This window comes from Stylophora pistillata, chromosome 9, assembly GCF_964205215.1.
Source record: "Stylophora pistillata chromosome 9, jaStyPist1.2, whole genome shotgun sequence".
NCBI classification, from domain to species: domain Eukaryota; kingdom Metazoa; phylum Cnidaria; class Anthozoa; order Scleractinia; family Pocilloporidae; genus Stylophora; species Stylophora pistillata.
In genome coordinates this window covers 8,118,023-8,145,978 of record NC_142527.1, presented here as the reverse complement: position 1 = coordinate 8,145,978, position 27,956 = coordinate 8,118,023, and the positions used below count along the sequence as shown (strand labels likewise).

Genomic DNA, 27,956 nt, shown 5'->3' with positions numbered 1-27,956 from the left:
ATGAAATCATTGTTGGCTCCAGGATTGTAAAAATGTACAGTTTTATGAATGGAAATGGAGAAGTGTAAGTGTTGCCATAAAAATAAACATAATTTTCAGTAAACAAGAGATCGTGAAAATGTAGATGAGACTTTAATTCTAATTCAACCACAGACGGTAAAATTAAAATAAAATACTCATCTTAAACTTGTGAGAAAGATTGTTGATATTTCCCCCGATAAACTGTAAATTACAACTACGAAAACGCAAACTCGCATTTGTTAAGAAAGGATTGCAGAATTTGTTCTGTTTTCCATTAAAACGGAATAATGAAAGTTCACGGTTGTGACAGTGGCAAAGAGAAAAAAAGAAAAATTAAGCCAAGGCTTGTTCATACCTCTTATACCTCGAAAATTAAAGAAATTTGCGAAATCTGTGACGGCCAACAAATTACCGTTGAAACTCTGATTTCCGCTAAGTTTGACTCTCAAGACAATCTGGAAGACGTCAACGCAAATAATTTTCACTCCAAATTGTTTTCACTCCTCCACTTCAAATTGCACTTAAAAAAATGATATCGGTCAATCATGGTAAATGTGCATCGCCCAATAAGGCCTTCGATCAACTCATCCTCTCGGAACAACGACAAGATACCATCCAGACGTTCGATGGAAAGCTTCATCTTTCGACAAACATGGTCCGGAAGCTGGCAGATGCTGGTTTGTCGGCAAGTAATTTATGGCAGTCCCCATATAGACTCCCTGGTCCTGGTACCCCTGTGTACCCATGTATACTGTTATGTTACCTATGTTACCAATGTACACCTGTGTACCCTGTGTACCCTGTGTACCCTGTGTACCCATGTATACCCTGTGTACCCATGTATAGAAATGCCACACCGATGAACAATATTGGAAGTACAGTAAGATGAAGGCCTTATACAATTTGACCAAAGTGGCTTTAGAGATCAGTTTTCTAAATCTTATCGTGACATTTAACTGATTATTGATCTTTTTGCATATCAAAGATACGTGTTTATCAAACTGTAGTCTATTGTCTTCTGAAACTAAGGATTTCTTAAATTAATTTTCTCATCTACTGCTTTGCGTCAGGGTGGACTCATGAGCCACAAACACCGACTACTACACGTATCAAAGAATCAACAACGAGGGCGACAATACGCTCCACCCAACCAAGTGTTGGAACAACTTCTGCACTGCAAATCCGATCTACATTTAATCAACCAACAAAAGGTACAATATAACTATCTTCATGTCGTCTGTGTCTATATTATAAATGTTTACATGCCTCTGTATTAGCTGTATTGTACGATCGATTGATCGATTGATAGATTAATCAATGGATGAATTGTTTGATTGACTTGTTCACTAATCGATTCATGAATTCACTCCTTCCTTTTATGAATGTCTCATAACCCTTTTGGTTAGTAAACTCCATTTTAAAAAAAATATGTTTCGATTCATTTCTATTTTGGTAGCATATAAGTGAAATAAATCGAGTTATATGACCGTGAGGCACGTGGGTGATTCTGAAAGTAAGTAAATAATTATAATAATAGTCTTTATACAGGGGGTTCACATCACTGGAGAGTGGTATTCTGTGAGGCCCTGTTAAAATAAAATTAACTAAGATAAAATTCATCGTAAATAGATTATAAATTATAAACAGTTTACGATCAATAGATTGATTAGTTGTGAGATTAATCGTTATTTTTATCGTTGACTGTGGTTCGCGGTCGACTGCCTTTCAAGAATAAAGATTCATGCAAACAGTCAACTTTGGTTTGTAATTTCGATCTGTAAAATAGTCCCAAACATCTCGTTAATCGTGTTTTGGAGTGACACCCCCTTGAACTTGAGAATTTAGATTTTTGGTCGCCGCAAACGCTACAGAACACAAGCAAATGATAGGAAAACTCCGGTGTCGCTCTTTCTCTGAATGATAAGGTATCAGTAGTTCATACTTGGCATCAATAAGTAGTCCATTGAGGGATGAATAAACCTCAGTCTGGCGCGGGTTTACCCATCGACGGTAATGATGACGATTCTTGGTCACCACTAAGGGCCCTAAACAGTTTTGTCTAAGCCATTTTATTTTGACTTAGATTTTCGACATTTTTCGCTTGTAACAATTGAAATTAAACAGCATCGTCCTTTTTTTTTAACCTTCATACACACCTTTTCCCCTTTTTCTTTGACCTAGTTTCCTGCGAGGGTTCAATAAGGTTACCGTTGGTCTTAGATTAACGGGGCAAGAAAAGAAAAAAAGCTGTTCAGCGTAGAAATTGAAACATAAAATACAAAATCAACCGCTATCGTTAAAAGTTAACTGTGAAAATTATTCTGGTAATCCAAAGGAAAGAATTAAGGTGGCTAAACACAGTTTTTGATACCTTTGTTACTTTCACCATTTTCTCTAAAACCCTTGATCTCTCGGTCGCCAAAATTGGCAGCAAGCAAGTTAACAACACAAACTTTGTTTTTTCGATAGTTTGGCTGACGCATATGCCGTTGCCATGGCGACATGAATAGATATAAAAAGGCAATTAAAATCGGTTTTGTTTCTTTGTAGAAAATCTAGTAATAAGATTTTCTTTATAATTTGCTTGAAGCGAGCATGTAACAATACTCACAAGTTAACACAATTTTGCTAAGAGTTTAACAGAGAGATCTTTGATTATCCCTTGTTCAAGGTTCACTCGATTTTCTAGAATTTCCTTCGTTCAAAATCTTTTTTTTTCAATACTCCAGTTACTTATTTCCTAAAGAATTTTTGTGCCAAATTTCGTTAAATTGTAATGAGTGGTTCTCAAGAAATAGGCATGTTTCCGAGAAAGCAATTCCATTCAATCGCAATTTTTTTCACTTGCTACGCATGCGCTGCATTTAACTGGTTTCGGTAACGACAAAAAAGCGGAGAACTGCTGGGTTCTTTGCACCTTTTCTAACATATCTTTGTGATAAAAGATTAAATCCCTCTATACACTCGCCAACTACAGAGAAAAAATAGTACAGATAGGGCGGGTACGTGTTGTGTAAATGAAATGACCGCTCTGTTGACGGCATGTTTGTTTTTTGCAATCCTTGTGCGCGCGCTGAGTTGCATCAGCAAAAGCACACGTGAAAATTGTGTTCAGCCACCTTAACTGCAGCAGTGAAACAGTGAAAATCTCAACATTTAGCTGTAAAAGCCATCACCCCATTGCGACCAACCTGTTTCTTCTCTCTGGCTAATTGAACTGTTTTCTCCAAAAAAACCTTATTTAACCCCCTCCCGGTTAGCTCAATTTGTTAGAGCGCTGGACTGTTGTGCGGGAGGTCGAGGTAGATGGTTCGAGCCCCGGCCGACTTCTCAATTAATCTGCGTTTAAAAGCTTCGATTGGGTTACAAAGTTTAAAAGAATTGTCCAACCTAAATCAAGTGACTATACGGAAAAAAAGGAGCATGGTTAAAAAGAGACGATAACATGCCAAACCAAGAACTTGCCTCCATCAACTGGTTGTGCTAGTAAGAGACAGATATTACAGTGTATTGACATGAAATAGTCCTATTCGCAAGGTACAGAATAAAATCATTTAACCCTATTTCGTATAAACAACCGAAAAATTCCAGTTCGACCAGGTCATGCACACTGTAACATGATGAGAAAAAGGGCACAGATTTCGTCATTTTTCTTTCATTATCACAACTAGTGATAAGCTCGCAGTAATTACGCTATGCATTTTTTGCGTAGCAATTGAAAGAAAGTGTAATTTGATCATTCCAATCCCGGTCAATCAAAAGGACTCAGCAGAATTAATCACTTTTAAATTGCTAAAAAAAAAATAGTAATAAAAAACCAGCAGGTGATCAAACAGACAGACCCATGAGCTAAGAGATGACTAAAGCTAAGGGTATTTAAACATTTATAAGACTTGTAATACACAATTGGATGACATTAGGTCATCATGACCTTAGATATTACATTTACGTCGGTTTATTACATCTACGTCGGTTTTTGGGTAGATTCACCCGATTGTGATGCGCTGGTTACCCACTTGTAGCCTTTTCAAATAAGTCATTGTAATCCTAACATACAGGTAATTCTCTCAAAATTTTTCAAAATCAGTTGACTTTGAGGAACACAAAAGTAGCATAGATTAGAAAAAACCTTAAAATGCCGGGAAATGAAAATGCAAAAGTCTATATCTTCATAATCTCTTAGGGGAATCCCATACGTCACCGCATCAGAACGAGATGGTATCCCTGTAGTACACATTATCTCTTTGCTACGGTTAATCGCCAATTTATTTTGTTTGTTATTGGCCATGAATGTGTAATAACCATTTAAAATTGACATAATGCTTAAAAAGAAGAGAAATAATTAAGCATGGCGTATAGACATAATGGAGGCTTTCCCATAGTGCAAGATCTTCTGGGGCCACGGATAGATACTAGTGTACTTTACCTGGAAATTCTTCGATCATCACTTACCTGCTGTCAAATTACACCCATAAAGCTCAAATTTTAGAGCAAAACTGTTGGAGCAGATTGTTGGGTTCAATCTTATGTGCTGAGCTACGAGTGAAGTATTGAAAAGAACTCTTTTTGTATCACCTATGTTGCCTTGAAACACCTGAAACAAAAATATTTCAAAGAATGAAACTCATTTTGAACCGTAAACCTACCTTTCATAAAATATATGCAGTTACTGAACCTCACACTGCACCTAAATACCTATGAACGTGTTCGCCAAATAAATATTATCCTCTCTTAACCAACACCGCCCTCTCCAACCCCCCACCCCCACCCCACGACCCATTGAAAATAGCACAAATAAAATAACAAGGCGTGTACCAGACATATGTCCAGTTATAAGTGAACTATATATTCAACTAGTACCTTAAGTTTCCATTGCTCCATATGGTTGTTCCACTTGTTTCCATCATCACTGCAACTCACTTAATAGCGATTAACAAAAGAGCCAGAAATACCTTGAGTAGCAATCGCAGTGATATTTCTTGAATGCTGTAAATTCACTTGTATCCATGGAGCTGTCATTTTTATCAGGAGCCCACGCTTTGCTTTTGCTTAGCCGTGCATAACGAGGAAATGAATCAGAATTCTGTGCTGATGACGCTATGATATATTTGTTTGGAATTGTACCAATTCAAGGTGAGGAACAACCTATAAAAGCAGTAATGTAAATTACAGTCACCCTAGCCTCTACAATAGATCATGAAATTGTTTGCACTCACGTACCAGGAGCTCACCCACATAAATAGACCCAAGCTAGTGGATGAATAGCAATCAGATGCAAACCTAACGTAAGAAAAGCCATGAAATAGTTGAAAAATATATGTCCAGTGACAGTGCAAGTTCGCACTTTTTTTTTTTTTTTTTTTTTGAAGACATGGTTTTATATCTATGATGTTGGTCATATTCGAGATTGGAAATTCAAAGTACGATTATGGAGTCTAAGAAAAATGTGCTTACCATTGGCAACTTGCTCTTCAGTAATATTAGTAACACCAAAAGTGATAAGAAATATAGTGCAAATAGCAGTCATCATGATACTTTGTAGATTCCAACTTAACGCTGGTATGGTCGACATTGTTCACTGTTGTTGAAATCGAAATTTTATAAGGTGTTTAGGGAACAAAGCTGACAACAGGAAGTTTTTAATTCTTTATGACGACTTCCTAGAATTATTTTTGTGAACCACGTGCTTCAGTTTGGTGAAACAGAAGCTGCAAGAAAAAAAAAAAAAAAAAAACCGAAAAACCGGATTCATCCCGTTGGTTCTGTCGTTATAGCAAGTTTCGATATCATCGCTATCGTCCAATAGAAAGTCTTCTCCGAACATAAGTCAGTCACCACAACTGTAACGTACGTAGCCACAATTTGATGGAATATTTCCCGAGCGGAAAAACCTCTTAAATTGGACAAAGCAGGTCTGGAATCGAGTTGTTTCCACGATTGAAGAAATGCGTATCAAAATAGATTCAGCAATAACGTTAAAATTATTCAAGAGCGTGCGACACTGGTAAATCGTAATTGAACACTCCCAGAACTTTATTTGGCAGTTTCTATTTTAATTAATCATGTTTTTTTAACGTCCTATGATGCTAAATAACCATGTGGTACTCAGCCTCTTTATAGATGAAAGTCCTTGTGGAGTTATAAACAGTAATATCAATCAAACCGGATTCAAAAACTGACTGAGGGAACCGATAAACCGGTGAGTAACGCCTGCGCTGTTTCATTTTCTTTTCTCTTTATTACAGCCTGTAAACGTATTTAAGCACATCACGTTGGTTTAAACTAACACAAAATTAAAAACAAAGCTTCAGGGGAATTGTTTGAACAGCATGCTTCCGGCCAAATTAGCTCATGGTGGCAATCATTTCTTAATTTGTATTTGTACTATCTTATCTTTATCCAGTGGAGACCTTTTTTTAAATGTTATGATAGAAAACGCAAAATTCTGGACACCATGATGGCAAAATGTCAGTGTTTATGATCAGTGAGGCACTTCTATCTGAACTTTGAAACTATTCCGGGGGCATACGTTCATTACCATGACCTTTGATTCCTTTCTCTTCAATCTAAAATTTTCATTGGAAAAATGACAAAAAAAAAAAAAAAAAAAAAAAAAAAAAAAAAAAGAAAAGAAAAACAGTGTGGCCCCTTAAAAGTAGAATAACTTAGTGTATCATTGTAACAACAGAGGCAGCTGATTGAAGCCGGTTTTTCGTTTGTTATGTGTTATTAACGTCGTTGTTTTTGTTTTGAAAAAATAACGCGCATAATACCTAAAAATAAATCCAGGTAGTATTATCACCTCGGAAAAAAAAAAAAAAAAAAAAAAAAAAAAACTTCCGTCAGCTCTGTTCCTTAAACACGTTATAAAATTTCGACTTCAATCTTACTGACCATTTTCGAACGCATCGGCAGTGAATTGGAATCTACGGGATATTATGAGGACCACTGTTTGCACTTTTTTGCTGTTTGCCTTTGGTGTTACTATTACCACTGGAGACCAAGTCACTAATGGTAAGCACATTTCTCCCTAAGTATTCTATAAAACTTTGAATTTATCATTGTTAATTATAAATTGGAGGTCAGCAAACATGTACAGTGTAAGAATATTTTTCTCGAGAGGATTCCACTCCGATTGTTTCAGTGCTTTCCTTTGAAAGTTTTGTATACATTCGACAAGAAAAAATGTCTCACGTTCTCGCTACTTATACATGTAAAACCAGCGCAGAGTAAATTAGGCGATAGTGTTAAAATTACTCAAAAGCGAGACAGATCATGGTTAATCATATGATCGAGTTCTTAAAGATTTCATTTGGCATTTATCCATATTTATGATCATGAAATGCAAACATTACATGATACCAAACAACCCACCCTCGTTATAAATGAAATTATTAATATATTTCTTTTAATTAAAGTTTATTGCTAGTTTTTTCGCCGTATATAAACAGACTTACAAACGCGTGATTGGATAAAGGGCTCTATTTAGTAACATCAACCAAAGCAAATTTAATAAGTAGCTATGAGGGAAGCAATAAACGGTTGCGTAACTACAAAGCCTGTTCTGTTTTATTTACGTTTAATATAGCTCCATCCTTATTTACTACGGCCTAAACTTATTCAAGACCAAATCAATTTAAATGAATACGAAACCTAAAAAAAAAAAGCTGCTTAGAGAAACTCTTTGAGTATTACGACCTATCTATCGTCCCTGTAAAGCGTTTTTTTATTGAAGGCTAGTATCAATCAAAGTGAGGGAACCAATAAACGGGTGAGGAACGCCTGCATAGAGAGCACAACTGATAGACACCGTGTAAGCAAAATGTTAGTGTTTATAGTTAGCGAGGTACTCCTCCTATCCAAACTTTAAATAATAACCTTTCCTATAGCATAAGGTCCATTACTACAACTTATACCTCTTTGATTCCTTCGCATCATGCTGAAATTTTTTACTAAAAAAAAATAATAATGGCAAAATCAGTCTTAGCGCCTTTAAATAAAAAAAAAAAAATATATATATATATATATATTAGTTTTACATCGTAAAGCAACCAATTAAGACGGCTTTTCGTTTGTTTTGCGTTGTTAGTGTCACCGTTCCTGTTTTGAAAATATGAAGCGCATAGTTCCTAAAAATAAATCCAGTAAGTATTGCAACATTGGAATAAGAAAAGCAAACTAACAAACAAACCAGCCGAAAAAACTTCCGTCAGCTCTGTTCCTCAAACACCTTATAAAATTTCAATTTTAACCTCACTAAACATTTTCGATTGTATCTGCCCTAATTTTCAATCTACGGGATATTATAAGGACCGCTGTTTTCACTTTATTGCTGTTTGCTTTTGGTGTTACTGATGCTACTGAAGACCAAGTCACCAGTGGTAAGCACATTATAATAATAATAATAATAATAATAATAATAATAATAATAATAGTGATGATGATGATGATGATAATAATAATAATAATAATAAACAACAATAATAATAATAATAATAGTAATAACGGTTTATTCACAGTACATCCACATAAAAAGGTGTGGCTCTTCATCTGTGAAGGCTTACGATACTAAAATTTAATATTAAATCTAAATTATAATGACTAACTAAATTGTAATAGAAACTATACATGAAAGTCAATATGCACAATATATTGGTTGGTTGTAGTGGTTGTTTCTATATCTTTAAAGGAAGACAAAGCGCACGCCTTTAAGAACGCCCTGCAGAGCCTGCAGTATTCTTTAAAATCTGTACAATTCCTTATATTTGCTGGAAATTCGTTAAAAATCATGGCTGCTGAATGCTGAAAGGTGCTTTGTACAAATGGAATATAAAGCCTTGGAGCAACACTAGAACGGAGATGCCTAATGGGTTTTACGACTTGGAAACTTTAATGGGAGGGCCAGTTATCAGAATACAGTGCTTTAAAAATAGCCTTTAGTAGCGAGTAGTCCCTTAGCACCAGGATAGGTAGCCAGCCAAGATCCAAAATGGTAGATATACCGGTTTACCTATTTACAAGTGATGAAACTAGCCATAGCGAACTGGAGCCTTTGTAGTCTAGCTGAGAGGAACTTTGGTAGTGGATAAAAACAATGTCGCAGTAGCTTATTTGAGACAGAATTAATGTTTCTACCAAATGTTTCCGCAGTTTAAAATTAGTAGACTTCCTTATTCTTCTTAAGGTTCTCAGAGTCGCATAACATGATTTAAGAATAGAGCTGATATGCAATTCCCATTTAAGATTTGAGTCAATGTGTACTCCCAGGAGTTTTGTAACATTTATACGTTCCAGTGGTTTACCGGAGATTTCTACTCCCAACTCCAGATTTCCGAGAGAATGTAAATGAGCCTTCTGTGAATAATGTACTTTGAGCCATCTGTGGAGAATGTACATTAGCCATCTGTGGAGAATGTAATTTTAATCCATCGTTGTGTAAATAGAAGCTGAAGGCATGATCAAATATGTACACTGTAAGTGTATTTTCCTTGCGGGGATTCTGCTCAGACTGTTTTGGTGCTGTCCTTTCAAAGTACGTTTGGTTTGTATACATTCGGCAAGGAAAAGCGAGCAGGGTCGACGGATTGGTTGGGAAAAGTTTTGAAAAGGAAATGAGTCTTCAAATGATAATCAGCCTTACGAAATCAGCAAATCAGCCTTGCGAAACTTACAGAATAACGTTGTACGTGACTTATAAAACCAGCAAAGCGTGAGACACTATGATAAATCACTGAGTTCTTCAAAAATTGAATTTGGCGTTTTCCATATTTATGATAATGAAATGTAAACACCCCATGATACCAAATGACCATAGGCGAGTTACCCATCCTCTCTTCGGATGAACGTACTTCTGGATTCTTTTAATTAAATTCTGTAGCCAGTTTTTCTCGACAAATACAATCTGACTTATACACGTGTGATTGAATAAATTGCTTGATGTTATAATATGAATCAAAGCGAATTCAATAAATGGCTGAGAGAACCAATAAACGGGCAAGCAACGCCTGTGCCATTATATTTAAATTTTATATATAGTTTTATTCTTGGTTGTTGCAGCCTAAGCGTATTTAAGATCAACTTGATTGAATTGGATACGAAACGAAAACAAAAAAAAAAAAGTTGCATATCGTGGGAAATTATTTGAGTATCATAGTGTATCCACCTTCCCTGCGAAACATAATTATTTCATATGGGTTTGCGGACAAAAGCTTGTGCAAAATGCTCCAACCAAACAGCAACAAAATTTTAGCTCCACCAAAATAGTACATTCAGGAATACACTTTTCAGTTATTTCACTGAACATTTTCGACGATATCTGCGCTAAGTTAGAATCTAAGGGATATTACGAGGACCTTTATTGGCACCTTATTACTGTTTGCTTTGGTGTTACTAATCCTACTGAAGACAAAGACAACAATGGTAAGCAAGTTTCTCTTTAAGTGTTTAGTTAACTTTGAACTCATCGTTGTAAACTATACAGTTAGAAGTCATCGTTGTAAAACATAGACTGAAGGCCATCAAACATGTACACTGTAAATGTAACTTTCTTGCGGAGATTCCGGTCCATTTTTTTCAATGTCTTCGTTTGAAAGTGCATTTGGTTTTATACATTTGACAAGAAAAAGCGAACAGGGCCGACCGATGGTTTGAACAAAAGTTTTCAAAAGGATATGAGTCTACAAATGATCGTCAGCTATGTGGAACCTACAGAGAAACATATAAGTTCTCGCTGCTTGTAAAACCAGCGCGTGGGTAAATCAGTTGTACGTGACTTATAAAACCAACAAAGAGTTAATTAGGCGATAATGTTCAATTTATTTAAAAGCGTGAGACACTATGATAAATCATATGATTGAGTTCTTCAAAAATTGAATTTGGCTTTTTCCATATTTATGATCATGAAATGTAAACGACTCATAATACCAGGTAACCATATCGGGATTTCACGACCTCTTTATGGATGAAAGTCCTTGTGGATGTCCTTTAGTCAAAACTTATAGCCAGTTTTTCGCGACGAATATAACCTGACTTACACACGTATAATTAGACAAAGTGCGTTATCCTTAACATAATGTGATTTAAACAACAAACACATGAAATACATATATATGAACTGCGGTTATGAAACGTATCTGTCCACGATCCTTCGCAGTAAGGATAATGTGATTTTATTGTAAATCACATAATGGGATTTACAATAGAAAAAGGCAAGAAATAGAAATAACTTTTTAATGGCAAAATGGTCGAAGAGGCCGAGAGCCAATCAGATGACGCGTATCGCTTTTATCACGTGTGAATAAAAAGTTACGCCAAATCAGGAGCGGTGTAGCATGGTTTTCAACGTATGGAGCGTATCGAAGCGATTCACCGAAAGCCTTTTGCTTTTTAAATCGTTCGGAAAGTTATCAAAAGTCGCTGTTTATTAAGTCAATTTACTCACAAAAGATGTCTGAGGAACTTCTGCGAGGAATATGTGGAATAGAGTGCATGCACAACAAAAACACAAAAGAGAAAACAATAAAAAAAATCTAAGCGGCCAGATTTGAAACTGTTCAAATAGTTTTTGCGACGAAAAGCACGAGACTCTTCACTCCTTTTGACGAAAAGAAAGAGAAGATTACGAACTAGTAAGCTTCGTATGCTTTTTTTCAATTATTGACAGTTACTTAACTATTTTAATTTTTCTATTTGTTTTTTTACCTTGCTGTCGGTAGTGTTGCATTGTTTCTATCGGAAAGGCTATAAAAACTGGTTAAGTAAGTATTCCTACATCGACCAAAAAAAATAAAGAAAAATGCAAAGGGAAAAAGCCTTCGCAGTTCTGCTCCTTTAACGCTCAGTCAAAATTAGATTTCAACCAAATGAACTATGCCAGACCAAATAATTACGCGTTGTACATACTCCTCAGATGCATGCTCTCTTCTGTGCTGGTCGTGTATTTCTAATAGGCGCCAAACTTGTTTTTATCAGCCTAGAGTCCTTGGCTTCAGCCTACCTTATTAGAAGGGAGAACGGTAGACTAACGATACCGAAGGCAGATGCAAACTTAGAATAAAGACCTTTCCCTTCAGTGGGGGGTAAATTTTTTAATGAGATGTATGCCTACTGGTATCAAGAAACTGCAGACGTGTAGACTTTCCGTCGCTGCGAAAACACGTGTCTTTTGCAGTTGTAATTTTTTGAGAAGTTTTGGAGTAAAATTAAATTTTGAATTCAATTTATCAGTTTTTGACAAATTATAATCTTAACTTAGTTTGGTACAGGGTCCCTATGAACCTGTGAATACCATCCTTAAGAGGGAAGGGGAGGAGGGAAGGGAGATAGTGGATGCCACCGCTCGCAGGTTTTTTTTTTTTTCTTTCAGAATGATATTATTCAGGAAATTCTCAATTTCATCACCCAATTCCTTTTCCACCAGGATGGTTTTTGCTCATTTCTCTTTCTGTGTTGCTACTTCTCATTCTTGAATGATACATAATTATAATTGTAAGTAAATTTAGATCGTAAATGCTTTTGTTCTTGGGCCATCGTAATTTGATCAAAAATAAGACACAAAAAGCAGTGATAAAAATATTGAACTTGCACATCTTGATTATGACTTGACGTTTCGTATGCACTCAACATACATTTTCAAAAGTAACCGTTGAAATTTAAAACAGCTATGTATATAACTCGCGAAAAATGAGAAAAATGACAATACTTCAGCCATTGCTGACCATGTCAAAGCCACTGGACATAATATCAAGTGGGATCATTTTGATATTTTGGCGAAGGGCAAAACAGACTACCATTGTAAAATCAGACATTACTCATTCAGGAACTTGAGCCAGCTTTCAACGTGAACATCGGAAGTGAAAAGCTGTTGCTTTATTAATCTGCTCTAGTGTTATTGTTTATTGTTAAGTTTTATGCTTAATCTTGGTTCCAGTCCCCTCACCTCAGTTATATATATACATAGCTGTTTCAAATTTCAACGGTTACTTTTGAAAATGTATGTCGAGTACATACGAAAAGTCAAGTAATAATCAAAATGTGCAAGTTCAATATGTTTATCACTGCTGTTTATGTCTTTTTTTGATTAAATTTAGATCATTTTTCTTGATTTTCCTTTTTTTTTTTACCTCAATTGGTTGGCTTCCCATAACGCAGGAGTCATGATCTGCTCCAAGTATACTTTTCACACAGAAAAAGGTAAGTGGAGTGTAGCCATGAACAGTTGTAAAAAAAAAGGTGGTTCTCTTGTCTCCATGGAAACCGAGTCAGAATGGCATTTTGTCAAGAACTTAGCCGGGGAGCAAGATGAAAAAACACCGCGTTGGTTTATTGGCCTACAGAGGGTTGAAGAACCTCAAACGTGGTGCTGGTTGAGTAAAAAAGTTGCCTGCATCGCTGGAACAGCAAATGGAACAGCAAAGGGAACATGGCGTTGGAATAAACACGAACCCAATCATCCTAAAACAGAAAAATGTGTAGAGATGCTGAACAATGGAAAATATAACAACATACAATGTCAAGCAGAAAACTATGATGACAATCCAGGATATATATGCGAAAAGCATTTCAGTAAGTAAATGATTATGCCAAACTAATTTTATTAAAGTTGCAGTGCGTAATAAAAAGATCCTATCGGACTTTGATTTTAAAGCAAGCCTGATTTAAACTCATATTTTTGTTCTAGATTGTTCCATAGTTTCAAAAAACGAGAGTATTTTCGTGGAGGAGAAGACAGGACCTGTATCAACCAACCAATCGATCGCAATCAAGGCAACTGCCAGTTCTCCAAGAACACAATTAACAGATGGTCATAAGATGCTCTCAGAAGGTAGGATTGAATTCGTCGAAACTTGGATATCTAATTTGTACCAAAACTACTGCAGACGTCATGTTGGAAGTTACACTTCAACCTCTTACCACCCCTATGGATGAAAAATTAACACAAACAACTAGACAAGCAAACAAACAATTGAACAAACAGGATAGAATATTCAGTTATTACAACACCCTATGGTCTTCCATAATTAGCGCCTACTCCTACTACACGCACTACAGCGAAAACACACACAGGACGATGAATATTTTTATATGCATGTTTTGATATAGAGATTTTGACGCTAGGAGAATTAAAAATATATCTATATAAACAATATTTTTAGCATTTTACGGGGCTATTTTGCAAGCGCAAACGGCTCGAAGTGCACAAGACAAAAAGTCTCTTCCACCACTAAAAGGAAATATCTTATACTCTGACCATCCGGGGAAGGGACCGTTCTTCAACCAATTTATGATTGGTCGCCCAAGCAACGACTGTCCGATTCCATTTTTCATCCAATTTCGATGACAGTTTGTTTCGAAAGGTATTAGTAATAGTCTCGTAATAATTCATTCCGAAAGCCTATTCAAAGCTTTTTTCATACATGGCGCGCCATACAACAGCATTCAAACTGAGTCCTTGCCGTACTGACCAAACGATAGCGAGGTCAATATGGCTACGCCGAGGTTTGAGATTTCCTCTTAACGACCGAACGTCGAGTTTATTAGTTAAGTTATTTGTTAAATGGCTAATAACTTGAAGAAACAAAAATGTTCATACTTCCACTCAAAGCCAAAGTCACACGATGAAGATAACTATCAACATAGCGATGACTATTATTATTCTCGTTATTATAATTGGATCAGTTTTCCTCAAATTAGAAAAGTCCGGAGAATATCTATGACAACTGGTGATTCATTCTAAAGAACAACCTATTTGAATTTTTCCCTTTACTTTGCTACAACTTTCATGGCGCGTTTCAGCAGAATAATGGCATTCTTATGTGCAGGTTGAATTATGTCCGAGATTTTTCCTGGCGAGATTTTCTTTAGCATGTTTTTCTCAAAGCGAAGTCCTGTATGGTGAATAGATTACAATATTTCGGGAAAGCATAAAGGATAACACTATTTTGGAGGATTGATACCTTCAAGTGAAGTATCAACTCTTATGAAATTGGTCAAAACGAATCATCCAAGTAGTTTGGACACAATACCATTCCAGTTTGGACCTGAATCACTGTAAGCAAGGCCGACCGACGGAATTACACCAGGCAAGTATGATTTTACTTGTTACTAATGTGGAGGTTGTATTTTTACTTTGTTAAAGAAAATCTGCACTCCTTTAAACTTTATTGACTTTAAATATTTTTATTTGACACTCGTACGCTGCATTTTTTTCTTTTTGCCTTTAAATTGGATATCACGTCTCAGCAGAACTTGTCACACGTGTTAACTGACACGTTCGCTACCCATATCATAACACGAATCGCTTAACCGTTTGAGAGGATTTCTGAACATTTTAAGAGAAATATTTCTATGCCGAGATGGAAAAATTGTTTGTCGCATCCTATCCTTTATTTTAAAGACACATACACACGATCAAGAGTGAGAAAGTTGAGTAAAACTTTTATGATTGAAGTCTCATGCTTTATTGATTCCTTTCTCATTTCTGTTTGATTCCCGTCCCTTTTGAATGACTAGGGCTTACTAATTAAGGGTAGTCCGGAAAGACGGAGGCTGTAAGGAAGATGTTATAATTAGGCACTTTAGCCTTTCCTTTTACCTCTTAAGGCTCGCCAAAAAAAAGAAACAAGAACAACAACAATAAAAACAGTAAGGTTTATTTTCCATTGCTCATTATGTCATGTTCAAAGGTGTCAAAAGATGTCGAACTAGGGGTTCGCTGAAATATGGGGTTTGAAAGGTAAAGGGTGTATTTTCACAAAATAAATAAATATTTTACTTATAAGATATCCTAGTACATGTACAGGAAATTACCTAAATTTACTTTACTACGGAAAAGTCTTAAGGGTGTTCACTTCGCTTGCTGGTGGCTAATGCATGCTGTGCTTTAGGAGTGAAAATAGGAAGTCCAAAACAATAGGGAAGGAAATGCGAATCACAGGTGGTACAAAGTAGGAGAGTACATGTATTTTGTTTATGTTCAGCACTCTAATTTGAAGCTGCTGCCTCCTGTAACAAATAAAGTTAAAAAGATAATGAAGGCATTTCCATGCTTCTGTTTACTTGCAGCCTACAGAGGTAATTGCACACATGTATTCAATGGTTCCAGTTACGTCTTTCACCGAAACAACCTGACGAATTCTTACTTCTGGTCCAACAGCAGAAAACCATGCAAGCATACTGGATATGATCTTGTTTCTATTGAAAGTTATGGGGAATGGGGCTTTTTAAAGCGAACTATCCAGGATTTTGAAACGGGGGTATATCATTGGGCTGAAGAACGATATAGCGTCCGGAGAGTGGAGGTGGATGAGTGATAATAGCACAGTGACTGCGTCAAGAAATGAAGCTTGGCCTTGGGCAACGGGTGAACCAACCAGCCACACCTCTGAGTATTGTGCACAAATGTACAAGACGCACGGAGGCTTTGGTCGGTATAATAATATAAGATGTCACAGAGGAGTGGAAGAATCAGGATATATATGTGAGAGGGCTAGTAAATGTACCTTTGAAAAAGTTGGTTGAAAAATCCACAGAGCTTACAATAGGACGATTGTAAATACTGAGTGCATATGCTATGCGCAGCGTTGTCTAGTGCGGTTGATTACCGATAAAGCTATTCTGATTACTTTCTGAGGCCCAGTTCAAACGTCGAACTTCACATGTTCCGTACTTAACTCCATTCTAGTCGACTAAAATGGTTAAATACGGCATTTTATTCAAACGTCGAATTTAACTCTGTCGAGTTTAACGCTGTTCGCTGTCAATATCCCCAGGTACACTACTTCTTTGTAAGAAGTATTAAGCGTTTGCTTAATTTCTTTAATGATGCTTTTGTTTCGCTGTTTGTTTTTGCTTCGTCGTCTTGGCGTTTCGTGATATACGATACTTTGACTTGATTCACGTTCCATCATTTCGGTGAAACACGACCCACAAAATGCCACAGATTTTCCTACTTTCCACCCAGGAGTGCCTTTTTCGTTTTAAATAACCAAACACCTCATACAATGGTAATTAACACGCGTCAAACAACTATATTTGTCTTTTTAAAGCAAGAAATACAAATTCCTTCATCTCCCACCATTTTTTGTGCTGTTTTGGCTTTTTCGCGCGTGACATTCACAGAATCCTTGGCGAGTTGTTGGTAATAATTGAATCATAATAATTTCCTAGAAATCATGCATTAGGTTCGGCACATGTCAGATGCGACGTTTGAATCAAAATACGAGACTAAGTCGAATCCTCGACTGTTTCAGTCGCAGAAACGGCGAAAGTCGCATTTAATTTAAAACAGTCGAATTTGATTGACATCGGATTAATACTCTCGCATTAAGTTCAGCACATGTGAAATTGGACGTTTTGAACTGGGCCTAAATTCAAAAGAGCTCTTTGATAATCTTCAGTCAAATAGAGAATAGCACTGGAAAACATAACGCAAGAAAACGTCGTTGAAAGTGTCGGTACCGTGGAATCGATCAACCTTCGATCCGACGAAATACAAGAAGTATGTTCGCTTCTGACAAACCGAGACCAAAACAAACAACTTCACTCGAGATTCAAACTGATATGACATTAATAGACTTAGAACTGCTCGAGGAACAGGCAAAATCTGCCCATTTAGCCTCTGAATTAACGAGAGAAAGCTTGGAGAAAGACGACAAAAAGCTCAAGTCTTACACTAGTTTTTGACAACTATGTCTGTGTTCCTTGCTGTACTTGATCTCATTAGTCCTAGACTTCCATGCCGTACTTCACTAACCAAGTTCCAAGAGCTCTTGACAACGTTAATGAGACTTCGTTTAAATTTGCATGTTCAGGATTTTGGATATAGATTTGGCATACATGCTTCTACAGTATCAAGAGTGTTTCAAAGTTGCATTGTAATGTACTCATGTATGTATTTCCTTGTACACTGGCCTGACAGAGATGCATTACAACTAACCATGCCTGCAAGTTTTAGACAAAAATTCTCATCCTGTGCTGTGATAATTGACTGCTTCAAAGTCTTCATAAACCGTCCATCTGATTTTTTGGCCCGTGCAAAAACATGGTCCTCGTATAAGCATCACAATACTGCCAAATTCTTGATTGGGATAACCCCTCAAGGAATTGTTTCATTTATTTCCAAAGGATGGGGAGGAAGGACCTCTGATATATTTATTACAGAGCACTGTGGGATCTTCGAAAATCTACTTCCTGGAGAGTTGGTTCTTGCTGATCGAGGCTTCGACATTGAAGACAGCTGTGGACTTTCTGTTGCTAGATTAAATATTCCAGCCTTCACTAGAGGAGAACGACAACTAGCCCCATGGGATATTGAAACCACACGAACTATAGCGAATGTTAGGATAAATGTGGAAAGAGTGATTGACTGTTTGCGACTGAAGTATTCCATCTTAGGACGTGGTATAATTCCAAATGATTATGTTAAAACAGAGAATGTTGGAGAACCATGTTTACTTGATAAAGTAGCATTTGTTTCTTGTGCCTTGACTAATATTTGTAAGTCAGTTGTTCCACCAGATTAAAACCAGTTAATAAAAAAAAATCACTAAATGTATGGTATGCGAAATGTAATATCATAGTACTAAGCCAGAGGGGAGTCATTGAATGACATTGGATTAGATGGATTCAGATTAACCACACATTTTGTGTTTTCACTCATCTTCGGGAACCCAGGGGCTACTTAGTGGGGCCAGGGAGACTTTCACCCTGAACAAAAATTTAGTTCAGTGATATAGAAATGTTTCAATAACCTACTTTTGTGGCACTAAATAACATAAATTTCAATAGTTGAATGGTTTAGTAATAAAATATTACAAAAATATTTGCAATTGTCATTACTCCATACAAAGTATTTTAAAATTTGAATATTAATAAATAAAGTATACAAATAAAACCAATAAATTAATGTTCATCAGTGCTGTCTTGATTCTGCTACTTTCAATCTCCTGCAGTCTGAACAAAGCCATGTCTTACTAGATGGTTTCTTAGATAGTCCACAGCATTTTATGTGGAATTTGCGAAATAAGCACCTGTTATTAGTACAACTTATTATAATAGAATCCTCAAATTTAATTCTACAATAACAATATAAAACATCATCATTTCTCTAAGGCCTAGTGAAATGCTTTCTTAGAAGTTCTGGAAGAATGCCACAGAGGTAAACCTTCTTAGCCTTTTCCAGGTAACTCTCAATGAATTGGCTGTCAGCTGTAATTCGCTCTCTATGTATGCCCAGTTGTCTCCAAACAATAAAATCAGCAAACTCAGTAGAAGTTAATGCAAGTTGTAGTTGCACTTGTGCAAAGTACGGATGGGTACGCTTGAGCTGGAACTCGCCATCACATGTCTCTTTCACGTAAAAATCCCTCTTTGCATGAGCAGCATCTGGAATCATGGAACTTTGGATGCTAGATGGGCACTTAAACTTCTACAACGCCTTGGCCACAACAAGTACATAACGACATGGAATCTGGGGATGCACCAAGATGAGGGTACTGGGGACTGACAACCAAACCACAGTCCTGTACAATAACAATATATAGATGAGTAGGGGAGCTCAGGTTGACAAAGTATAAAATATTTTTGAAATTTACCTGCTCATACTCCTTTAATGCCTGCTTTTCATGATCACAGCCCCACTTTGTTGCATCTGAGGAGAAATGAGATCCATAGCAGATACCCTTAATAAAGCTGACAGAGGGTGTATCAGGACTGGTAATGCAAGCTTGATGAAATTTGCTTGCTATTATTCGACCACACCTCATTTCAAACCACAACTTTGACTTGCTCTGCTGTCGTGTTGTTTCTTCGATTCGCACAGATTGTTCCTCAGTAACTTTTAATGGGTTGAAGATTCCCTTTGATTTTTCGACTAACCCTTCAAGGTCCATCGTGGAAAGTTCCTCTTTATAAAGTATAGTCAGTGGTTCTGGTAAGTTGACATTCTTTGGAACATAATTCTTGCTGTAGGGTGAAAGTAATGACAAAACTGCTGGAGAAGTATTCGACTTGAATAAGCGAAAGTTTTGATTTGATGTTTTGAAGGAGTATATATACCGGGTTTTGTCTTATTGGCCACAGGTCCCAAGGAAGTTGTTGGGGTCGTTGGTGTCGTAATATTTTCGATTTCCAAATTCAGCTTCTTTTTCTTTGTTTGTGAGGATGTAAAGTCAATGTCTCTTAACTCTTGATAATCAATATTAGCAACTGGAATTGGCATAAGCCATTTGCACGGAACGGACGTACATGTTTTGGCTTTCATGATACGAACTCCACCTTCGACAGCAAACAACATCGCTCCAACATATGAGCATACTTTTCCCAAACCCGCCATACAGTTGCAATTGGCTGTTAGAATTGTTCCATCGCTTTTAGCTACAAACCATGGCTTTACAGCAGTATCAGTTAGTCTCTGTGAATGATTAACCTCAAGGAAAACATTGATACACACATTAAGTTTAGAAACGACTTCAATTGTAGTGACCATATCGAATACCGAACTTAAAAGAAAAATGCATACCTTTCGGAGGAGAATTTTCAAATTATCTGTTGCTTTTCCTATAAATATACATCTTACAAAGCCCGCAACAGAAAATGGTATGCTTCGAGGCTTTTATAAGCTTTAACTTGCTCTTGAGTGTAAGTACTCGTCGATAGCAGCAGGAAGTTTACCATATCGATGTATTCGAGATCGGGACACTTCCATCGAATCGGTGTAAAACTGGTTCGTTACATTATAAGGATCGATATCTGCTATCATTTGGAGCTTCTTTTCGTATATTTTTCGGTCATCTGGCGTTAAAGAATCGCGATATTTCGGCAGATAAGGCACACGCTTCTTCTCTTTCGCCGCCATGTTTGCTTAGCTTACCCCCTGTCATGGCGACGTAGTAACGGTTTGCTATGATGTCACGTGACCGCGCAAAGCCTCTATACCTCATTCTAGATCGGGGCGGGATCGGGTCGCGTAATTGCATTCTCAATGTCGTACAAGCAGAATCACTACATGACGCTTTTGTGACGTTACATCTGCGCAATGCGTCACAGCAATTGAGTGGCAGTAGGAAGAAAACAAATAAAACCCCCCAAATGCATAACCTCACTATTTAAATTTGGTGTAACAATATTAATAAACACATTTGCCGAATCGTTTTATTTCTTCTGGGAGCCTAGTTTAAGCCTCGTAGTGTGTCATTGGTCGGTTGAATAGGGATTCATCCGTTGGATAGCGTTATCCACTCTTTGAACAACCGGGCCCAGGTGACATGAATTATGTACAAGTACTGGTACGGGTTTCATAAGGCTTAGATGATCTAAAGACGCCAGAACCAAAAATATCCGTGGGGCAGTATTTTTTTGCACAATTAGTAACTCTAGTGGCAACAATCTTTCGCATGATTGGTTGAAGTAACTTTGAAAACGGGATTTAAATAATAGACCTTTTTTTCTCTTTGTAACTAAGAAATTAGGGAGTGCAAAGAAACCATCGAACAGCGAAGCATATATTATACGCACGCAACTATACTTGAACTACAGCGGTGCAAATTAAAAATTAAAGTAGCTATGAATGTACATAGCTGTACCTTTATACTCCGTTTTCCGTCACCTTTGATTCGCTGAAGAACATCTAGTTACTGGAGACTGATCCACTATCAGTTCAACAAAGACAGTTCCGGAATCGAATAAAGTTTGATATAACACCTTCACAAAAACCACATTATGTAGAGAGTCAATTCGTACAGTGTTAAGGCATATATCGAAATGAGAAAAGAGGAAATAAAAAAAAATTGAGTTTGTTTTGTTGGAACTTTTTTAAGCGTATAAGTGAATTGAATCAAGAAATTTAAGAGTTTTGTGGGTGATTCTCAATCTAAGGATTTCTTGAATTTATTTTCTCATCTACTGCTTTGCGTCAGGGTCGACTCATAAGCCACAAACATCGGTTACTGCTTTTTTCAAAGAATCAACAACGAAGGCACTAATACCCTCCACCCAACCAAGAGTTGCAACAAGTTTTACACTGCAAAACCGACCTACATCAAATCAACCAACACAAGGTACAATATGGCTATCTTTGCGTCGTCTCTGTCTGCATGATATATGTCTACATGCTTCTGTATTAGCTGTATTGAACGATCGATTGATTTTGGTCATGAAACTCCATTTAAAGCAATTAGGGGTCGATTTATTTTTATCTTGGTGGCGTGTGAGTGAAATAAATCGGGTTATATAACCGTGGGGTACGTGTGGGATTCTGAAAGTAAAGATTTCTGCAAATGACTATCTCTATTGCTTTGTGTCAGGGCCGACTCGTGAGCCAAGAGCACCGGTTCCAACTCGTTTGAAAGAATCAACAACAAGGGTGATAAAACCCTCCACCCAATCAAGAGGTGCAGCAATTTCAACACTACAAAAACAACCTCCATCAAATCAACCAACGCAAGGTACAATGTGACTATCTTAACGTTGTCAATGTCTTCATGATAAATGTGTACATGCCTCTGTATTAGCTGTATTGAACGATCGATTGATCGATTTATCAATTGTTTGATTGACTTGTTCACTTATCAATTCATTGACTCATTCCTTCATTTATCACAAAAATGAATAAGTCTCAGTACTATTTCGGTCATGAAACTTCATTTGAAACAATTAGGGTTCGCTTCATTTTTATTTTGGTGGCATATAAGTGAAATGAATCGAGTTATACGACCATGCGGTATGTGGGTAATTATCTAAGTAAGGATTTCTGCAAATGATTCTCTCCATTGCTTTACGTCAGCGTCGACCCGTGAGTCACAAACTCTGGAAACAACCACTCGTTTCAAAGAATCAGGTGTGGCAAAACTTCATAGATAGCTAACAATAGCAAACATTTTTTACAATGCAAAACGGACCCACAATTAACCTCCCAACGCAATGTAAAATGTAGTCGCTTTAGCCTCTTCTATGCGTGTATGATAATCCTTTACATCCTACCAGCTGTATTTATCCAGAACTTAATCCATGTAATTTTCTATTTAATTGCCATAGAGTTTTACTTTTGTTTCTTTACTTCCAATGTATCGTTGTTAACGGGAAATAAAATCCAATCATAGAACACTGCGTTTTCTTGCATTGTTTTCTTTTCGAAACACAAAAGCAACGTTATCATGAATGCCAACTTCGTACTTCGCAAAAACTTTGTTATAAACGAGAAAATACTCTTCAGAGTGACATTATGAGGTATGCCTTACACTCGATCTGATATCTTTAGAATTTTAGAATTCATTAAGCTTCGCCGACCGGCAGAGACACCGTAACAGCTTGCGCCAATTACTGCGAGCCCAGTAAACCCACCCATCCCACCCCGGGGCAGGACATCCATCACACAGTAATCTCGTGTGTGGGAAATTAACGTCTCCTGCCCGTAACCCTACAGGAGACGGGACCTCCATTTATTGTTCCCTATCCGAGAAGACTAGAATCTCTAACCATTTCTTGATGTTATAGATAGGTAGCAAATTCTTCTCAATTATTTTAAGACCCTGAGTGTTGGTCCGGCCGGGGCTCGAACCCTCGACCTCCCGCACAACAGTCCAGCGCTCTATCCATTGAGCTAACCGGGAGGCAGTTAGCTCTTCTTCCATGAGTTGACCAGGGTAACAGAAGAGATTGTTTTTCGCTATTGATTAACAAAGCTTAAGATCTTGAAAAAAATGTCCCGGGCAGGGAGGCGTAGAAATGTAGCACTTGAGCTTATAGAACCTTGGAACCTATAATATTCCAAAGATCGATCGCAAGAGACAATAAACTGTTTCTAGTCCCTTGTCGATCACAGTTCGTGAAAAGTGACATTCGATTTTTCGACATTTCTTATTTTTCATTTTAGTGTCTACCAGAACCTTTTTCAGTTCAATCAGCCTTCGCCTCATAGAAAACCAATGATATGACCATTTTCCTTTTTCTTCTTTAGGGACTACGTTTGAGAATACCGTTCGTAAATCTTCATGGCAAAATTTGTCATTTGGTAAAATAAACTTGGTCCTGATCATCATAGTGCTATTGGCCGTTTTTATCCTTGCAACTGCAGTCGTATTTGGGATATTGTTTTGTCGACGCCAGAATCATAAAAACCAAGGCAAGTCGTTTGGAACATTTGCATCTTTAATTTTCTTTGTTTTTTTTTCTTTGTTTTTTTTTTCTTTGTTTCTTTTTTTCTAAATCATTTTTTCTTTCGCCTCTTTTTGAATTATTCTACAACCTTCATCCTCTCCCTTTTCCAATATAAGTATAATTACTGATATTCATATAAATTGTTTTTTGATGCCATAGAATGTAAAAGAGTTTCCTAACATTTCTCAAGTTTGTCGATTCCTTTCGTTCATGTGTCTGAGATAGCCGATGAGCTTCTTTAATATCTCCAGTTTTTTTATCAATCAGAAAATATGGTAAACATGTGAATAAAGACATAAGATATTTGGCTTGAAAACGTCTTCAAAAAAATAGAAAAAGTATTCAAGCTAAGGGGGAGCCAAACACCCTTCTCCGAATGTTACCCTTGAAGATGCTGTCCCTTTCATGTTATACCCTGTAAGGGGAGGGGGGCTTTACATCGGGGCGCGGTTTGTACCTTATCTTGGCTTGCTATTAACATGCATTTTCTTCCTTTTTTTTCCCGACGGCCACGACGATAATGATATGTTTTATGATGAAAACAACATTACGGCAAGTAGTATAGAGTAGAATACGTTAATCTTTAGCACTCCGTTTATAGTTCTTAATAAACTCATCATATCTTATTCATCCAGGTTTTAAACATGGAAAGACAAGGGGTCTATCGATAAATTATCCGCAAAACTTGACTTTCCGTGAGAAACATTTTGAGTGATAGCAAAGCATCTCCCATTTGGCTCTGGATTAAATGACACAAACAAAATATTTTCAGATCTACATAGTGGTAATGGTACTAATATAATGATAATTGTAATATTTTTTTCCCTTCCAAACCTCATTCTCTGCCCTTCCATCATCACCTTTTCTCAGTGGAAATTTGACTGTCACTGGATTTGATGCATCTTGTTTGCTTCAAAGTATACATGTGACTCATATCATTAACAGCACATTACTTTTTTTCCTAAAAATATCGGTTCGAGTACAGAGTACAACGCTACACGAAGAAAAAAGGGCAAACATTTCAGCTATATAAACATATTCTTCTATATCATAATCCTACTGAAACCGTGTTTCCGCTTTATGAGAGGTAAATATCATTTTTCCTAACAGTTCACGTTCAGATCACCTTCACGATCGGGTTACTTGCACTTACGAGGTACCTCCGAGTACCGAACTGCAATCTACTGATCCTGTGCATGTCCAACAAACACATAGCTCCACCGAACTTACCGTACACTTAACCCTTTCACAAACGGAATCTGGGCTGGCCACCTACGAGACAGGGAGCGACTGCAAAAAAGAGAGCGAGTATGATGAGATGGATGAGACCAACCGAAAGTCAAGGTCAGGAAGCCAGGGATGTTCAGAAATTCAGGAAACAGAACGAGAAAAAGCGATGATGGTTGGTGGTAAGAAAGGAATAGAGCAGCCGCCCACTTTGTGTGACGAAAAAGAAGAAAACAAGGACAATGTTTACGCCATTGTTCATAAAGAAAGAAAAAGCAAGGTCAATTCTGAAGCAAGTGTTCTCAAAACATCTCCAGGCCGCCCTCAGGAAGGAGCAAGTGGGTTAGCTGTGAACAAGGCGTTAGGTGTCGATTGTACTGGTCGTTCGTCACATCAGACTGATTCAGGGCTCGACAACATCGCAAAAGCTGCAGAGAGCGAGACACCTCAAGCTGGCGGGAACAATGAATACTTGTACGCAGCTGTTGACATGACAACGAAGAAGAAGAAGCCGCCACAGGTATTGCATCTAACAGATTCCGACAATAATTCTTTTGTTATTGTTGTTGTTGTTTTGTTGTTGTTTTTGTTTTTTTTTAGTTTTGTTATGTTATGTTTTTAAGAAGGCCTGTTTCGTCTCCAGCGCTGTTTAATTTAAGGGAAAAAATCCTTATACATTCACTCCTTCGACTAAAAAAATTTCGATGATGGTCAAGCTTGCAGCTGGAACACGGCAGCTGGACTTGTTTTTAAGTATCTAGAGGGTCTTATGAAAACTGCATATTGTAGATCAAAACTAACAGACAAACGAGCAAAAAGAAAAAAAAAACAACCAAATAAACAAACAGACCAAAAGCAAATCACGGCTAATAGAAGACAAAATCTTGGGCGAAAACTGAATAGGGCAACACCAGTTCTGTTGGCTTATCGTATTCGTTTATAAACTTTATTGGTCCTCAATCTTCCTACTTCCTTTCTTCTTCTTCTTCTTCTTCTTCTTCTTCTTCTTCTTCTTCTTCTTCTTCTTCATCATCTTCTTCTTCTTCTTCTTCTTCTTCTTCTTCATCTTCTTCTTCTTCTTCTTCTACTTCTTATCATTATTATCATTATCATTATTATCATTTATGAATTCTGTTTTTAGTTCACTAGTTACTATGTTGCTAACATTATTCAGTGTCGGTGCTTTCACTTTTTTCCTATACTTATATTTCTTGGTTTAATGTTTGATCTAGATGCCCCCTCCCTACCGTGGACTTGTGTATGCAGATCTGGCCCATACCCGGGAAAACAGTGCGAAGCTTTTTCAAGAGCAGTCCCAAACAGTATACGCCCAAGTTGATCACCTCAAGACAGCAAGCGTGAAGATATCGCAGCAGAATCTGGAGGAAACAAAGGAAGGGGAACATAAGTGAGCCATGCCCGTTTGCAATCCTAGAAATTATTTAGCGATAAAAAACATAAAAAACTAAGTCAAAACTCTAAGAAAATGACTAGAATTCGCAAAAACTTTATCGAAACAGCTGTCAGTAATCATTTGTTTTGTCATTGCTAACTTGATAAAAGTAACTTCAATAGATTGTAGCATGATAATTGTATTAACATCAACTGTTGTGTACCAGAATAATTAGCATGTTTCACTTTCAGTCACCTGGAAAACCAAAAAAAATCAATAATACGTACAAGCGATAAGTTTGTACGACCGATGAGTTCAAAAACGGGGCTCTGTGCGTGGGCATCCTGAAGGAATACATTTCAAAAGGTTAACGAACTTTGGATGTGGTGTGTTTGCAAGAGCAAACTTTTAATTTATAAAATCTCTTGGTAAAGTATAAACTTTGAAAATGTCCTTACTTTTTTACAAATAAAACATCGATTCCCAGGGTCTTATGACATTAAATTAAACTGCAGCGTGAAATTGTAAAGCCCGTTTTAGCGTTTATATCTTTGGTATGGTCTACCATAGAAACAAACAAACAAAAAAAGAAACAATAACAACAACCAAAGAATAAATAAACAATTTGATTTAATCAATGTGAAATATTTGAAAGCGTGATTATTTTTTTCGATATATTGATCCTCGTAACCAAAGCTATCTGAGCTTTGAAACTCAACCAATCACCTTTCCTCCAACTGAATTTTTGTGCAAAGAACATCAGCGTCATTGCCTTGGCTACCACAGAGGTAAATTGTCTGGTTTACGTGAGGAGATTGATCATTTATAAAGGAAAACACTACACTTTTAGAAAACAAAGAGTTTTGCGCTTTTTAAAACCACGGCTTCCTGGGTCACGGTAGTTGTTTGAAACTACCACAAGACAATTTGGTTCTGACAGCTAGAAAGCATCACAACCAGTCAGTTCAAGGTTCACATATGCGCGAACGTTTGAAATCTGTGTACACTCGGCTGCGCTTCGGGAGCCAGTTTGAGTTTTATCGTACCAAAATTTGTCTCATCCGCGATTTAAACTTAAACATAGGTACAACAACACGGAGTTAATTTGTTAAGTATATAGTCACAACTAAAAATCTTCTCTTTGCATCGATTGCGGACTTTC

The 27,956-nt window shown here is 37.0% G+C and overlaps 2 protein-coding genes and 2 pseudogenes across 2 annotated transcripts; 3 read left to right on the top strand and 1 right to left on the bottom strand.

The window, feature by feature from the left end:
* Positions 1 to 5,100: 5,100 nt before the first annotated feature.
* Positions 5,101 to 25,363, top strand: LOC111346576 (uncharacterized). The gene is made up of 8 exons (XM_088732142.1): positions 5,101 to 6,025; positions 6,131 to 6,220; positions 6,937 to 7,035; positions 13,171 to 13,584; positions 13,700 to 13,843; positions 21,936 to 22,076; positions 22,323 to 22,463; positions 23,975 to 25,363. The coding sequence occupies exons 3-8, from the start codon at positions 6,960 to 6,962 to the stop codon at positions 24,220 to 24,222; spliced, it is 1,164 nt and encodes a 387-aa protein (XP_088588268.1). The 5' UTR covers positions 5,101 to 6,025; positions 6,131 to 6,220; positions 6,937 to 6,959; the 3' UTR covers positions 24,223 to 25,363.
* Positions 17,465 to 18,708, top strand: LOC148723061 (uncharacterized; annotated as a pseudogene).
* On the bottom strand, positions 19,940 to 20,875 carry LOC148723060 (uncharacterized; annotated as a pseudogene).
* Positions 24,700 to 27,439, top strand: LOC148723059 (uncharacterized). Its single transcript, XM_088734393.1, has 3 exons — positions 24,700 to 24,726; positions 25,262 to 25,921; positions 26,634 to 27,439. Exons 1-3 carry the CDS (start codon positions 24,700 to 24,702, stop codon positions 26,811 to 26,813), a joined length of 867 nt encoding a protein of 288 aa, XP_088590519.1. The 3' UTR covers positions 26,814 to 27,439.
* The last annotated feature ends 517 nt before the right edge of the window (positions 27,440 to 27,956 follow it).

Coding starts and splice junctions, on each gene's coding strand:
- LOC111346576 (XM_088732142.1), top strand. CDS start 6,960: ATGAGGACCACTGTTTGCACTTTTTTGCTGTTTGCCTTTGGTGTTACT. Junction 7,036..13,170: donor TGGAGACCAAGTCACTAATG/GTAAGCACATTT, acceptor CCCATAACGCAG/GAGTCATGATCTGCTCCAAG. Junction 22,464..23,974: donor ATCAAATCAACCAACGCAAG/GTACAATGTGAC, acceptor TTTCTTCTTTAG/GGACTACGTTTGAGAATACC.
- LOC148723059 (XM_088734393.1), top strand. CDS start 24,700: ATGTTTTATGATGAAAACAACATTACG. Junction 24,727..25,261: donor ATGATGAAAACAACATTACG/GCAAGTAGTATA, acceptor GCTTTATGAGAG/GTAAATATCATTTTTCCTAA. Junction 25,922..26,633: donor AGAAGAAGAAGCCGCCACAG/GTATTGCATCTA, acceptor TGTTTGATCTAG/ATGCCCCCTCCCTACCGTGG.